The following is a 15,994-nucleotide window of genomic DNA, read 5'->3' as shown; positions in this document are numbered from 1 at the left end:
TATCGAATATCGGCCCAAGCCAAGGGGAAATTAAGAACATTATTATTATGAGTGGTAACTAAAGGAGGGAGTAGGCAACATATACTAATATAACCAAATCTATATAAAAAAGAGCAATTTATAATTGTATTCCCGAACAAGTTTTATTTATATATATATATATATATATATATAAATTCCTGACATTTATGAAAAAAATAAATTCCTTGTTTTTGTTCAAGGCTGTTATTTTTATGTGTTTTTATTGTATAAAGAGTAATTGAGCAGATTTACAATTTGTTCTGATATGATATGAAACTTTCAACCATTAATAGTTTGGACTTGATCTCCAATCATGTGTAATAATGCCTCTACTAATGTTTTACGCATACATTAGTTCTGCCCACTTTTCATAAATGAGAGCTATTTAATTGAATCCTAGCCATACTAACCCTACCCCCCAAACACTGGTTAGTTTTGGCTTCTGTCTATTCTTTGCCTGCTTTACCCCACATTCGGGGGGAATAAGCTAGTACTTTTATATATTTGCACTCTGTCTCACCCTTTTGGATTTACAAAGCAATTTGCTTCTCATGTTGCTTGGACCATTTGCCATTCAGAAGTGAGTCGACAAATATGAGCCATATTTTGTAATTGTTTCTGCCCCACTCTCCTCAAGGCACGATTGGTCATGTGGCCCACGGCAAGTCCACAGTGGTAAAGGCCATTTCAGGGGTTCACACTGTCCGGTTTAAGAACGAGTTGGAGAGGAACATTACCATCAAGTTAGGATATGCCAACGCAAAGGTAAGCCACCCACTGCCCCTGAACTGGCCTGTTGGTTTAGCTCATTACGAATGTGTCCAGTGACGGCAGGCTGGCCCAGACCCACCTTTGCATTAGTGGTCGTAAATGCCAGTCAGGTATCGTGCATCAGAATGCACAGGGCACAACTTGATCACTAAAGAGAAACAAAGTATGTTGCTCATGAGCATGACATCAAATAAGCAACACATGCACTTTTGACTGCTCTTTATGTTCTTTTTAAAAAGTTGCCTTTGACTTGTGCGCTTTTTGACACCATCAAATACAACAGTGAGGGAATCAATGTTTACTTGATTGACACCATTTCCATGATTACATTTCATCAATCATATGTGTGTCATTAAAAATGCTGTTTTGCGGGCAATGAAGTATACTGCTCCCATGCTTTGTTAAACCAGGTGTATAAGCTGGACGACCCCAGCTGTCCCCGGCCAGAGTGCTACAGGTCTTGCGGCAGCAGCACTCCAGATGAGTTTGCGACAGACATCTCAGGCACTAAGGGCAACTTCAAGCTGGTCAGGTAAGAAAGGTGGACTGACAAGAATAGATCCAGGCAAATATTTGCTTGTCTTCCCTTTTTTCATATATTTAGTGATTTTGAGCTCAAGTATTTCCCTTTTCATCAATTTTCTTCACTTGAAAGACTGACTCCCAAGCCTCAAATCACCTTTGTCTCTTTCTTTCCTTCAGACATGTGTCATTTGTGGACTGTCCCGGTCACGACATCTTGATGGCCACCATGTTGAACGGAGCCGCTGTCATGGACGCAGCCCTACTATTGATTGGTGAGTTTTTAAGATAATTAATCATGAACAGCCATGAAAAATGACTCAAGCCTACCTCTCTGCCCGATGAATGGTCTTGAAGGTTATTTACAATCCGTGTAATCTTGTTATTAGTATGTTTGTTTATTTCCTCTGCTCTGAGCTAGAATTTTTGACCTGCTTTGTTGGTTTGACAGAAAGTAATGAAGGTTTTTTCTGTGAATTTTATGTTCCCATTCTTTTAAAATTGCGGTGGCTCTCTAAAGCTTTATAAATATTTTTTTCCCACTTACAACTGGGTCCACAAGGAAATTTGTTACCCTGTATTTTATCATCCTGACACTGTTATGAAATATACACTTTGGAGCTGTGTTGCCTTGATAGAAATTTATACTCTGCTGACTACTTTCTGGCATCTTTATTTTTATTCATGTATTTTCTAGGGGTGCACAAATACCGATGACCAACTTCACATGACACAGTTGCATACGTTTCTGCTTCATGTTTTATTTTGGAAACTTTTTGACAATTCCACATCCATGAATCCATTACTGTAAATAATAAATGCACACAGTCTTCAAAATCAGTGATCTCACTATTATTGTACCTGTAAAATGTTATTTGTATCGAACCGGTACATCCCTATATTTTCAATTATCCTGTTTAATTGTCCTCTAAACAAATGTCCCCCGTTTAAAAAATAAATAAATAAATAAATAAAACAATTGCTGTAAGGATATGTCTTTGAAAAGAAAAAAATTGACATCACGGTGAGTGAATACCACACCAATGCTGTGTGACCTAACCAGTAGGCATGTGTTGTGGTCGTGTCCCTGTTCGTTCCAGCCGGGAACGAGTCGTGTCCCCAGCCGCAGACATCGGAGCATCTGGCTGCCATAGAGATCATGAAGCTGAAGCACATCCTGATCCTGCAGAACAAAATCGACCTGGTGAAGGAGAGCCAGGCCAAAGAGCAGTACGAGCAAATCCTGACCTTCGTACAGGGTGAGTGCAGAGCACACAACCTTTTACAATGCTGCTGTGTCCTGACCAGCTGGCTATGTGCAGGTTATTCCGTGTGTGTGTGTGTGTGTGTGTGTGTGTGTGTGTGTGTGTGTGTGTGTGTGTGTGTGTGTGTGTGTGTGTGTGTGTGTGTGTGTGTGTGTGTGTGTGTGTGTGTGTGTGTGTGTGTGAATTGGTGCCATAACCTGTCATTTTCTTTCAGGCACGGTGGCCGAGGGAGCCCCCATCATTCCTATCTCAGCCCAGCTCAAGTACAACATCGAGGTGGTGTGTGAGTACATTGTCAAAAAGATCCCTGTCCCCATCAGAGACTTCACCTCCGAGCCCAGACTCATCGGTAAGAACACAGACTTGATGCTTACACAGAATTTGCATTTAATTATCCATTGCAATTTCTCGGCAGCTTATCTTTTAGCTGGTCTTTAATCCTCTGTAACAGAGACCCTTACAGACATATTTATTTTAAAAATGTGTATAAACATTCGTACATTTGTGATAATGTGTGAATTCTTTTACTTTATCTTTAAAATTTTTTTGGCATATTAGTACAAATCATATTTTTGTTTTATTTAAAAGACATGAATGTGTTGTTTTTCTGCAGCTTGTTTCCACATTATGTGTACATTTACCTCGTAGACACACTGACTCTCTCTTGTGCTTCAGTCATCAGATCTTTTGATGTCAACAAGCCTGGCTGTGAAGTGGATGACCTGAAAGGTGGAGTTGCAGGAGGCAGCATCCTGAAGGGTGTGCTCAAGGTAAGACTAGTGTCCTCGTCATTGTTCCCAAATTCTTCTCATGACAAAATGCCTGGAGGGTAGGCAGAGATTTTGATGTACTACATGATGAATGCTGATTGTTCCTAAACTGTGTGTGTGTGTGTGTGTGTGTGTGTGTGTGTGTGTGTGTGTGTGTGTGTGTGTGTGTGTGTGTGTGTGTGTGTGTGTGTGTGTGTGTGTGTGTGTGTGTGTGTGTGTGTGTGTGGAACTCACGGTGAGAAGACTTATATATATAATATACCACTTAGAAACTTTTTGTCATCAAGAGGGGTTCATACAACTTTTTTGCTCTCGTTCTCAGGGGAACACTAGGAGTAAAATGAAATAATAATACTCAATACTATAATAATACATTCATGCTGCATGTTGACTGAAAGTAGAATTTATTTTTACAAATGTATATCATGTTACATCAGGGTAGACCAATGAGATGACAACAAAAATCACTGACATTCAATTTGATTCACTTTAGAATTTGTTCTGCAGCTGCAAAAATCTGGCAAACGATTCTTTCACCGCAGACAAATGTTTTAAATGATTCAGTCTGCATCCACAAAATAAACTATTTTGTCGGAATTAAATAATTCCTGTGAGAATGCCGTTCATAAATTGGAGTGACAGACTCTGGTTCACTTTTCACCGGAAGTCTTCCTTCGCTCACCACGCATTAAACCAACTGAATCAAACCGACCGACTCTTTTTACCAAGTGACACGTCAAGAACCGTCTCAAAAAAGAGTTGAACCTTTCATCACCAGCAGAACTCACGCACTACACAAAAGAACCAGAGCAGATGCTCCGCTGTAGTGAGAGCGACAGATAAGCAGTCCGCACAATTTGTCGAGTGTCAGGTGACAGGCATTTGCAATTGTTTTATTTTTAAGCAAATAAATGCCTTCTGGCCTCTTTCAAAACAATTTGATTTCAAGCATAGCAAAGAGCAAATTTGGATGAGAAAAAAAATATATATGAATGCCGCCATGTTGGTCCAAATGTTCTACACCGTGTTCAAAATTATTATGCAAATTGGATTTAAGTGTCAAACATAAAAAAAATGTTTTTCAATTAATCTCATGGATGGTATTGTGTCTCAGGGCTCTTTGGATCACTGAAATCAATCTCAGACACCTGTGATAAGTAGTTTGCCAGGTGAGCCCAATTAAAGGAAAACTACTAAAGAAGGTCGTTCCACATTATTAAGCAGGCCACAGCCACCAAGCAATATGGGAAAGAAAAAAGATCTCTCTGCTGCCGAAAAGCGTCAAATAGTGCAATGCCTTGGACAAGGTATGAAAACATTCGAAATTTCATGAAAACTTAAGCGTGATCATTGTACTGTGAAGAGATTTGTGGCTGATTCAGAGCACAGACGGGTTGGTGCAGGTAAAGGCAGAATGAGGAAGGTTTCTAGCAGACAAATTCAGCGGATTAAGAGAGCAGCTGCTAAAATGCCGTTACAAAGCAGCAAACAGGTATTTGAAGCTGCTGGTGCCTCTGGAGTCCCGCCAACCTCAAGGTGTAGGATCCTCCAGAGGCTTGCAGTTGTGCATAAACCTACTATTGGGCCACCACTAACCAATGCTCACAAGCAGAAACGGTTGTAGTGGGCCCAGAAATACATGAGGACTCATTTTCAAACAGTCTTGTTAACTGATGAGTGCCGTGCAACCCTGGATGGTGCAGATGGATGGAGTAGTGGATGGTTGGTGGACGGCCACCATGTCCCAACAAGGCTGCAAAGTCAGCAAGGAGGTGGCAGAGTCATGTTTTGGGCTGGAATCATGGGGAGAGAGCTGGAAGGCCCCTTTAGGGTCCCTGAAGGTGTGAAAATGACCTTGTCAAAGTATATAGAGTTCCTGACTGACCACTTTCTTCCATGGTACAAAAAGAAGAACCGTGGCTTCCGTAGCAAAATCATCTTCATGCCTGACAATGCTCCATCTCATGCTGCAAAGAATAGCTCTGTGTCATTGGCTGCTGTGGGCATAAAAGGAGAGAAACTCATGGTGTGGCCCCCATCCTCCCCTGACCTCAACCCTGTTGAAAACCTTTGGAGCATCCTCAAGCAAAAGTTCTATGAGGATGGGAGGCAGTTTTTTGCATCAAAACAGCAGCTGTGGGAGGCTATTCTGACATCCTGCAAAGAAATTAAGCAGAAACTCTCCAAAAACTCACAAGTTCAATGGATGCAAGAATTGTGAAGGTGATATCAAAGAAGGGTCCTATGTTGACATGTAACTTGGTCTGTTAAGATGTTTTTGATTAAAATAGCTTTTGATTTCAGTAAATATGACCTCCTAATGCTGCAAATTCAACAAATGACCATTTCAGTTCTTTACAACCTATAAAATGTTTTGAAACTCTGTTGTGCATAATAATTTGGAACAGTGCATTTTGAGTTTATTTTTGAAAAAAACACTTATCATTGGGAGGTTTGTTCAATAACATTCGAGTTATACCCTAACGGTTGATGACTTGAAAATAATGCTGACTGTCATTTGCATCGACTATTTATGAAAATTAGAGAAAAATATAATTTGCATAATAATTTGGAACGCGGTGTAAAGTAGAATCAAAGTGATCATATGCACATTCACAAAAAAGGGTCCCTGTTTCTGCCGCCTTTTCATTTCAGTGGATCACTGTAAGTAACACCCCGAAATAGGACAACTTTATCTTTATATCTATAAATAAATATATAAAATCCTGACATGGCCAAAATGTATGTACTGACCTTCATGTGACCTCTTGACAAGTCTCCCCTTTCTCGCCATCCTCAGGTGGGTCAGGAGTTAGAAGTGCGTCCAGGCATCGTGTCCAAAGACCAGGAAGGAAAGCTCATGTGCAAGCCCATCTTCTCCAAGATCGTCTCTCTGTTTGCCGAACACAACGACCTGCAGTATGCCGCTCCAGGAGGGCTTATCGGTACGTTTAGGCCTGCACAGGCTGGAGTTGGTGTCACTGCAGCTTTTTCCATGGCCTCTCCAAATGTAGAGACCTTTTTAAATGACAAACAACAGGTGTCTGATGTTTTTTCTGGTCTCCAATTCTTTTTTAATTCTTTCTTTTTTTCCCCCCTGGTGGAAATAGCTCAAAGTGTCATACATGAATGACAGCTGAGATGAATAGTACAGCATTTCACCAGTGTGGCAATGTGTATACGTAAAAATCTGAGAGGCCTGATATCAAATTTCACAAGCAGATATGTAAAGATGCAAAAACTAGCATATGCAACTGATCGAGCATATGCACTGGAAATATACTGAAGAGCTCTTAACAAAAAGAAATGTCTTTTTCTTTTCAGGAGTGGGCACCAAGATTGATCCCACACTTTGCCGAGCGGATCGTATGGTGGGCCAGGTGCTGGGTGCCGTGGGCGCCCTGCCAGAGATCTTCACTGAGCTGGAGATCTCCTACTTCCTCCTCAGGAGGCTGCTCGGGGTCCGCACAGAGGGAGACAAGAAGGCTGCTAAGGTGGGTCCTCAGTCATCTGCTCAGGTGGAGCAGTGAGTGCTGCTGGGCTGGGATGGAGTGTTTTATTATTATTTTTTATACTTTTTTCTTACTTACTCACTAATAGGGAATCATGGTTTCATTTTGGTACTCTTGATGGTTTCATGGTATATCAGTTGCTGAAACTGTTCAAAATCGGTACTCGCTATTATGTATCTGAAAATGTGCTTTAATTTGCTTCAATCTGCCATACTAGCAATTATGAAAGAGTGAGTACTTGTTCTATTAAATGGTATCAGCGCATCCTTAGTTGCGAAAGTAACTTAAAAAAATGTCGAGAACTATCTGTGGAGAAAGGAATCTGCCTTTTGGGTGGTGCATTATTATTTTCTTGAACTTTGAACCTGATCGCCTCAGAATATGCAAAAAAAAACGGCAAAATTTGCCGCGCCTACAGGCCATTACAGGAAACGCTGAACATACTGTGTGTGTGTGTCTCTGACTCCCTCAGGTCCAGAAGCTGTCCAAAAATGAGGTTCTGATGGTGAACATTGGGTCGCTATCGACTGGTGGCCGTGTGAGTGCCGTCAAGGCTGATTTGGCCAAGATCGTCCTGACCAACCCGGTGTGCACGGAGGTCGGGGAGAAGATTGCTCTGAGCCGTCGTGTGGAGAAACATTGGCGGTGAGTCCCCCAACCGCACCGACTCGGAAACTCAATTTATTGTATTGGGTGATAATCTTTATATATATATTTTTTTTATAATATTGATTAAATTTTTCATTTTAGGTAAATGCCTTACCTTTTCTTCAATAATTTGGTTGGACAGTTTGGAAAGAAATTTGAAAAATCCATTTAAACATTAAAGTTTTTTTGTTTACTTAATGACGTGACTTAAAAAAAAAAATCCTTTTCTCTTTTTCAAAATAAGTTCAACGTGTTTAGAGTTTTTGATCATTCATACATTATGAAACCGCAGGTTGACACATGTTCTGTGCGTATAAAAATGAACGCGGTCCCTTACTATGACTAGTGTCTCATTGGTTCTCTTCCTCCCCTCTCCAGTCTGATTGGCTGGGGCCAGATCAGGAGAGGCGTGACCATTACACCCACTGTGGACGACGACTGAGAGCGGCCAAGGGGGACGTTTTGCATTACGGAGGCGGTGCCCCCAGCGACTGGACAACACGACCATCAACACTCTTTTGAAATACAAGGACGGAGAGGGAAGGGAGGAAACCAGCATCTTAGTATCAAGTTGCCTCATCTGTGTGGAGACCATGCTGCCTCTACGCTGCCCTGTGCTTTAGTGCAGAGCAGGGGGTGGAGGCGGGCAGGGAAGGCTTCTTTAACCTAATAGTACAAACCTTAAAGGGGTGGGAATGGGCGGCGGGGGCATTAATCAAGGATAAATTGATATTAAAACAAATCACCGAATACAGACTCCCAGAAACTTGTCATGGGAAGACTGCCTATTTTAGGCGTCCCTTACTTTGTGGGCGTTGGGATGTTGCGGCCTTTAGAAAAGGACACTGGTCTAGTTTTCACATGCAACACTGCGGGAAGGGAGGGGGCAGTGCAAATCGGGGTGTGCCATCTTTTGGCGTTCAGTTGGCTCTAATAATAAAATACATTCTGAGAAAAATGTTTGCCGAATTAGTTTTTGTTTGAAAATGTTCAAAATCCATTCTATATTTGTTAGTTGGCAGTATTTTGTTTTACTGCTTGTAAGTTGTAGGCTATATTCTCATTGAACCCACTTTAAAAAAAGAAGAAACAGTCTTTATTCGTCACGCAACACACCACACTACAACACATGCTTGCACACACACACACATGCACATGGTTTGATGGTGGCCGGTGAAATGGTTCCTCTGCATTTGACCCATCCTGGCTTGTCCTTCCTCCGGGGGCACAGCCAGGAGCAGTGGGCAGCATACGTGGACGCGCCCGGGGACAAGGTGATGAGTGTCCATCGCTGGTCAGACGTTGACGGGTGCATGTTTTTGAGGGGGGTCCTTACTGACGTGAGGTGGAGGAAACCCCATGTGAGCACGGGGAGAACATGCAAACTCCACACAGAAAGGCTCCTATTTGGGAGATAACCCGCCCGGAGCACGGTGCCAACAGCGCCCCGGGCGGGAATCGAGATCTCATCTACTGAACGTTCGGAAGTAAATCCCATTTTGTTTGTGAGGATTATCTACGCTATGAGTGAACGGCGCGCGCCGCCCTGAGGCAACGTTTACCGAAGGGGTGTGCGCACTTCCGGGATGCGCTTCCGGGTCGAGCCACCTGAGCGGCACGCGCCCCCCCTACGTCACCACGGTGGAACTCAGGTGGAAGTTGGTCTCGACAGAGGAGCGTCCCCGGGCTCCAGTTTGAAGTGCAGTACGTTCACTTAAACTGATAGCACTGCGTCCGAACACGCCGGTGCTTAATCCTGCTGCTTGTGAACCCTTGTAATGGACTCTGAAGGTAGGACCGCGCCACGCTGATGATTTCATGTTTGGAACGCTGGCTGGGAAGGAACGCCTTTCGTTATTACGGTCATATTGGACCCACATGCTATTCAAGGAGGGACACGCGACTATACTGAACCAAAATAAACATTTGAACCGTTTCAAATAATGTCAAATAACAATAAATGGAAATCGGAAATCCAAAATAGACTCTCGTCTGGACGAACGGACCCCGAACATTTCGGGAGAGACCTCGTGACCACCTGCCACGAGAATGGAAACCGTTAATAATGTAAAACATGAAGCTCTTCAATAATCTCCACGTAACAAAATGTGTTAATATTACATAATTATGACCTTAGACGAGGGAAACCCGCAAGAACTGTAGGTCTGCGTTCACGATACGTGTGTGTGCGCATATTGTATGTTCTTAAAGAATATTAAAAAAAGTGTTTAAACACTTAACACTTGGAGATATTTACATGACAGACTAGTGACATGTTCCTGAGGAGCACCTGCCCCTACTCCCCACCCTAACATCCCCACCCTAACATCCCCCTGCCCCTACTCCCCACCCTAACCTCCCCCTGCCCCTACTCCCCACCCTAACATCCCCACCCTAACATCCCCCTGCCCATACTCACCACCCTAACATCCCCCTGCCCCTACTCCCCACCCTAACATCCCCACCCTAACATCCCCCTGCCCCTACTCCCCACCCTAACCTCCCCCTGCCCCTACTCCCCACCCTAACCTCCCCCTGCCCCTACTCCCCACCCTAACATCCCCACCCTAACATCCCCCTGCCCCTACTCCCCACCCTAACATCCCCACCCTAACATCCCCTTGCCCATACTCCCCACCCTAACATCCCCCTGCCCCTACTCCCCACCCTAACATCCCCACCCTAACATCCCCCTGCCCTTACTCCCCACCCTAACATCCCCTTGCCCATACTCCCCACCCTAACATCCCCCTGCCCCTACTCCCCACCCTAACATCCCCACCCTAACTTCCCCCTGCCCATACTCCCCACCCTAACATCCCCAACCTAACATCCCCCTGCCCATACTCTCCTCTCCAACCCTAACCCTGCCCCTACTCCCCTCCCTAACCTCCCCCTGCCCCTACCCCTAACCTGACTTGGCCCTGTCGTGAAGAACTGAAACTGCAGCCTCCTCCATTGCAGAACACCGTAAAGGGAACGACTGGTCGGTCTCACAGACACCATCTCACAGACACCATCTCCAAGACGCATCTTGTTAATACAAAATGTATAACAGTATCTCTCCTGTATAAGGCAATGTATTATCATGAATGACACAATTAATGAATTCCTATCATCCATAATAGCGTAATTAAGAATAATCGTGTGACTGCTGACGTTAGGATTGTATTCGTGCCCCTGCAATTCAATTCAAGATTTTTATTTGTCACATACATATACATACTTCCATACATATATGCAGTGAAATGTAATGTATGCAGTGAAATGTGAAATGAGGAGCACTATGCAGTTTCAGCGCTTCATGATGTCATCACTTTAACTCATGTCATGAGGCATGACTCCGATGATGCCATCGGATTAGGTCGGCCTGTCTACTGGGAAAAAAAAGTCCTGTGTCAGGGCTAGTATTTGATATACTTTGATTTTATATTCTTATTCTAAAAAAAACCATGTTTTTATCCTGTAACAGCAGTGTGACGTAATACAATTTTTACATTTTAATTGAACTTTTTGGCTTCTTGGTCAGGTCAGAGGCCCCGGGAGCAGAGCCAGAGGCGGAACCCCCTCGACCTCATCATGAACCAGATCCGCAGGAAACGCACGGCGGCAGACAGGAAGTCGCCAGGCCGCTCCCTGTCTCGCACCTTGGACAAAGACGGGATCGCAGAAGACAGAGAGACCGAGGAGGAGAAAGACCAAGTCGATCGTTCAGGTGAGCGGGGTGTTGAATCCCAGACTAAGGGAAACAAATCTGGAATTGAAATACTTTTCCCTTCACTTAACTGCTGTTGGGAAGCCCATGGGCAACGCACTGGACTTGTCGTCCTTTGTGCAGCGCCAACGTGTGAATCTATGCAGCAGGCTTTTTACCCAAAAAAGCTTTGGGAAGCGGCGCATTCGATGGTTCTTTCAAGATTTAATACTGCATTGGAATTTGTTAGTGTACTGGGAAAATACATGGATAACAAGGACATCAAGTCTACTCTAAAGTACGTTAAAACATGAGACAAAACATTGTGTAACGGTCACCTGATAACTTGGCACAGCCGACAAGAAACCACGTAAACACCCGACAAACTCACAAAGAGGCACATCATATCACCACACAACGGCGACACCTTTAGAGGTGTCATTACGATTTTTGTGGCTTCAAAGACATTTTAAAGGATAGAAAAACATCTTAAAGAATAAAGAGACCATGACCTGGCGCACACTCACAATTAGAACGTGGATAGGAAGTAGCTGTCGATGAATTCCATTCACAATTTGTTCTTGCCTGGCTGCCGACTGAATTTAAATATAAGCTGCCCCACCCAGGTTTTTGAAACAAAACAGTATTTGAGAGGTGGAAAACCTAAATGATACAAAATTTTAAATCATCAGACAGACATAAAGGAGAAAAACTTCTATAATAATAATAATTTCTATTATCTATTGCCAAGTGTGATGCAGTATTTCTGATGTTCTTAGGTGTTGAGCCTGCAGAGAGCGAGACAGACCTGGGCTGGGGCCGCCTGTGTGCGCTCCTGCAGAGACTGGGCAAGAAGGCCAACAGCCACACCCTGAACCTGGCTCACTGTGATCTTACTGCCACAGACCTGCTGGAGCTAGGTGAACACACACTACTTTGTGCATCTACTTGGTCTAATTTCTCTTCTGACTCTTACATTCCTCTCCCGCCTCTCATCAGCTACGTTGCTCCAATGCCTGCCTCAGCTGGAGGAGGTGGACTTGTCCTGGAACGAGCTGATTGGTGGCTCCCTCCAGGTGTTGACGTCTCACCTGCAGCACGTGGGCGGGATCAGAACCCTGAGGCTCTGCAGCTGCAGGCTGAACGCCGACGACATCACAACTCTGGGTGGGGCTGAGACAGCACCTGCACTTGAAACAAATACAAATTCATAGGAATTTCTGTTTGTTTGTGTTTGGTATGTATGAACACCAACTGTGGGGTTTTTTTTGTTTGTTTTTTTGTTTCCTTTAGGTGAGACCATGCTGTTTGTCCCTCTTTTGGAGATCTTGGACCTGTCCTGGAATGTTGGCATCGGTGGTGGAGCCTTGCACAGCCTGCTGGGTAAACTTCCACCGGGGCTGAGGGAGCTTCACCTGATGGCCTGCCAGCTAGCCGCTGCTGATGCTGCAGAACTAGGTAAGAGATTCAGGGATACACTTTTTTTTTTTTTTTGAACCACTCTCCCTGTTTGGTGTCTGTATGATGCAAGTCGCTCTTCTTTCCCCCCCACAGGAGCCATAGTGAGCATCCTCCCCAGGCTCTGTGTGCTGGATGTGTCCTTGAACCCCCTGCTGGCGGAGGAGTCAGAGGGGTTGGGCTCGGGTGGGTTTGGGGAACTGGCGACCTCCCTCTCGCACGCCACCTCGCTCTCCAGACTCGGACTGCAGGCCTGTGGACTGACGTCCCGCAGCCTTGATGCTCTTGGTATTCGATCTAAAACATCATTTAACGCAAGACAAACAATTTGATGCCAGTCATTAAACACTTAACGGAGAAGTTGAGTCGAGAAATTCAGTTGAAATGTGGTGCAAGAGTGTGCGCCGTGAGTGTCCAACTTAAAAATCCATGTCTGAATCTGCTCTCACGCGATCCCATTCTCCCCTACTCTAGTCTGTACTGCTGAAAGATGGTTGAAGTGGTAATCTGTGAGATTATTTTGTTAAAATAAATCCCATATCTGGTACTTAATTTCCTTGTCACTTTATAATAAACAATAAATGCATATGCATGTGCTCCCGTATATGCTGTTTCCATACCTTTCCTGTTAAGAATGCAAATTACATTCTTACATTCACAACACAAAAAAACAGCACGCTCAGATTAAAAAATATCCCCACCACCTCAAATGACCAAGCAAAACCCCTAAAAGAAATCCATTGACCAGAATTAGGAAACTTGTTTGTCACAGTGGACTGTCACTGACTGTTTGTCCGTGGGTTAATAAATGTCTGACCCCTTCTCCCCCGCGTTCCTGCAGGTGGTTCGCTCCGCTACCTCCCCTCCATGCGTGAGTTGGACCTGTCCTGTAATAAAGGAGTGTCTGGAGGCCTGTCGCAGCTGACCTTCCACCTGGCTCACCTCTCACACCTGGAGAGCCTTGACCTGCACCTCTGCTGCCTCACGGACACTGACCTGAAGTCCCTGAGTGAGTTTGCCGTGTGATTCAGTGTTGATTTGGTAAGAGTAGTACATGTACAATATAGTTTGTTTCTGACGCAGGGTTAAACAACGAATGTCATGCCCAATACCAACTTAATAGTGAAAGGGTGATGGATTTCCACACTTCAAGGTGTGGCAAGGAGTGAATTTAGTTGGTGTGCTGATGGTTTGGAATGAAAAGCTGCGTACTTTTCGCTTGGCTTTCCTCTTGAATATTGAATACCACAGAATATAAGTTATTGTTCCAAAATAAACTAACTACTGTAGAAGGCAACTTATGTACCAGTGCAGATTTCTAATTTATTAATAATATTTTGTTTTATTTGAATTGCAATGCACTAATTCTCAATCAATAAAATGTGACACTGATTTTGATGAAATAAGATGGGGGGGCTGTTTGTCAATACCAAGTAGTCAAATAATGGATGATTTTAAAAGTACATCCATACGGTTCATCCTTAGAAAGAATTACCTCAGTGAATTCTGTGACATTTTCATTCCTCCAGTGAACCAATGTAGTCTTCTTCTTTAGGCATCTGGACATTTAAGGCATTCCTCGCATCATCTAAACTTCAGTTTTGTATAGTCCAGTGCAGTACCCCAGTAGGTGTGGCTTTAAGGCAGCCTGAAGCCCATCAGTCCCTTTCTGTCTCCAGCCCAGGTTCTCCCGTCTCTCAGCGAGTTGACGGAGCTGGACCTGTCCTCCAATCAGGAAGTCGGGTGTGTGGTCCACGCCCTGGTCTCCGCCCTGCCGCTGTCACAGCTGAGACACATGCCGCTCAACAGCTGTAGCCTGAATGAAGAGTCCATCGCTGCGTTTGGTAACAACTCACTACCAATAATATTACTCGTAGGATTTATTCTAAATACGCTGCTGCAAATGCCTACGAGAGACTTCAATTACTTGTTATAATACTACAATACAACATGTATTTTATATGTACTCAGAAAAAGATCAAACGCATGCTATTTTTTCCAAACTTGGAAATCGTGGGTTGTTGTGTGTTGCTGTGCCAGCGCTGGCCATGCCCTCCCTCTGGAGTGTGGATGTTTCCTGGAGTAAGGCAGTCGGGGGTCGCCTGTCGCTGCTCCTGGACGCTCTACAGCCCTCCGTCATACAGGAGCTCCGCCTTAGCAGCTGTCAGCTCACCACCAATGATCTGAGTCACCTAGGTAACTGACCCAAACAAACACGTTCCTTTTGTTTCTGCATCAACAAACTGGCAGCGGCCGAAGATAATGGTTTCCCAGTTGCCCTGGGCAACCAGATTAGTCAAATGTCAACCACTTTTCATATGTATAAAATAGTGTGGTATACCTCGGTTTGGAAACGTATACCAAGGACAATAAGTTATCCTGGCACATTAATTTACTTTAAAGTGGTGAAACAGATGAATATACAAATATGGATTGTAATCATATAGGAAAATTCTCACACAATTATAAAATTATAAAAATTCGGCAACCGTTTTGTCGGTCAGAAATCAACAGTTGATGCATGGACACGACTTTTAAAAGTTGAGGTTGTGTCCTGGTCTGGTTTAGGTATTTATCGTATACAATAGGAAATTGTGGTTTTATTGACCCAGTGACCTTTCGAACGTTACGTTCGTGATTCCCTGACTAAAATAGAACTGCACCAAATTCCATCATGGTTTTTTTTCTCACACAACACGTGTTCACAAAGCTCCAAATTAACGGGGAGAAGGTGTATGAATGTCCCAGCATTAAAACTGTAACCAGTGTCAGCCATCATTTTTGGGTGTCTCATAACTGGTGATCTCATGCCAGTTATTCTAATGCGGATGTGCATTCAAGAACACTTAAACCTGCTTGCCAATGATAACCAGATGATCAATTAGCATGTGAACCTCAGTGACTGTTTGATTTGTCTTCAGGTGCCGTGTGTAAGCGAGGCTGCCTCTCCTCTCTTCGGGTGCTGGACTTGTCCTACAACAGCCGGGTCGGTGCGGAGGGCTGGGCCGCGTTCTTCGCAGCTCGAGGCCTCAGCTCTCTGGAGGACGTCGACATCAGCCTCCGACCTTCCACCTCTGCACCCTCCACCGTCTGGTTGCCGTCTTTGCTCTCTGCTCTTCCACGCTTACCAGCGCTGCGCCGCCTGGCTATTGAGCGATGGAGTGTAGACCGCCAAGCCAGGGAGCAGCTACACCACTCCGTCAGGAAGAGGAACATCCTGTTGGAGTGGGAACCTCCCAATGTACCGCGTGACCCAACCAATCGGAAGCCAGAGGAAATGAACAGCCAAGAGTAGGAATAAACACAATGAGATGAATCAGTTGAGCACCACTT

At 44.3% G+C, this 15,994-nt stretch overlaps 2 protein-coding genes across 2 annotated transcripts in view; both read left to right on the top strand.

The window, feature by feature from the left end:
• eif2s3 (eukaryotic translation initiation factor 2, subunit 3 gamma) overlaps positions 1-8,456 on the top strand; it is a 10,866-nt gene extending 2,410 nt beyond the window's left edge. The window contains exons 3-12 of the mRNA XM_080020627.1: positions 659-786; positions 1,203-1,324; positions 1,495-1,589; positions 2,415-2,573; positions 2,794-2,928; positions 3,255-3,349; positions 6,150-6,294; positions 6,674-6,843; positions 7,334-7,506; positions 7,888-8,456. Coding sequence (XP_079876753.1) covers positions 659-786; positions 1,203-1,324; positions 1,495-1,589; positions 2,415-2,573; positions 2,794-2,928; positions 3,255-3,349; positions 6,150-6,294; positions 6,674-6,843; positions 7,334-7,506; positions 7,888-7,951 — 1,286 coding nt within the window. The 3' untranslated portion in view covers positions 7,952-8,456. The remainder of the gene's footprint in view (positions 1-658; positions 787-1,202; positions 1,325-1,494; positions 1,590-2,414; positions 2,574-2,793; positions 2,929-3,254; positions 3,350-6,149; positions 6,295-6,673; positions 6,844-7,333; positions 7,507-7,887) is intronic.
• A 639-nt stretch (positions 8,457-9,095) lies between these two features.
• lrrc31 (leucine rich repeat containing 31) lies at positions 9,096-15,956 on the top strand (the record flags this gene model as incomplete). The annotated part of the gene is made up of 10 exons (XM_080020441.1): positions 9,096-9,213; positions 11,039-11,224; positions 11,983-12,123; positions 12,203-12,370; positions 12,497-12,661; positions 12,758-12,949; positions 13,503-13,670; positions 14,341-14,505; positions 14,702-14,857; positions 15,583-15,956. The coding sequence occupies 10 exons, from the start codon at positions 9,096-9,098 to the stop codon at positions 15,954-15,956; spliced, it is 1,833 nt and encodes a 610-aa protein (XP_079876567.1).
• Positions 15,957-15,994: the final 38 nt, after the last annotated feature.

Source organism: Zeus faber (genome assembly GCF_960531495.2).
Source record: "Zeus faber genome assembly, chromosome: 19".
In the NCBI taxonomy this organism is placed as follows: domain Eukaryota; kingdom Metazoa; phylum Chordata; class Actinopteri; order Zeiformes; family Zeidae; genus Zeus; species Zeus faber.
Note: the sequence above shows the minus strand (reverse complement) of the source record. Positions and strands in the feature narration are given on the sequence as shown.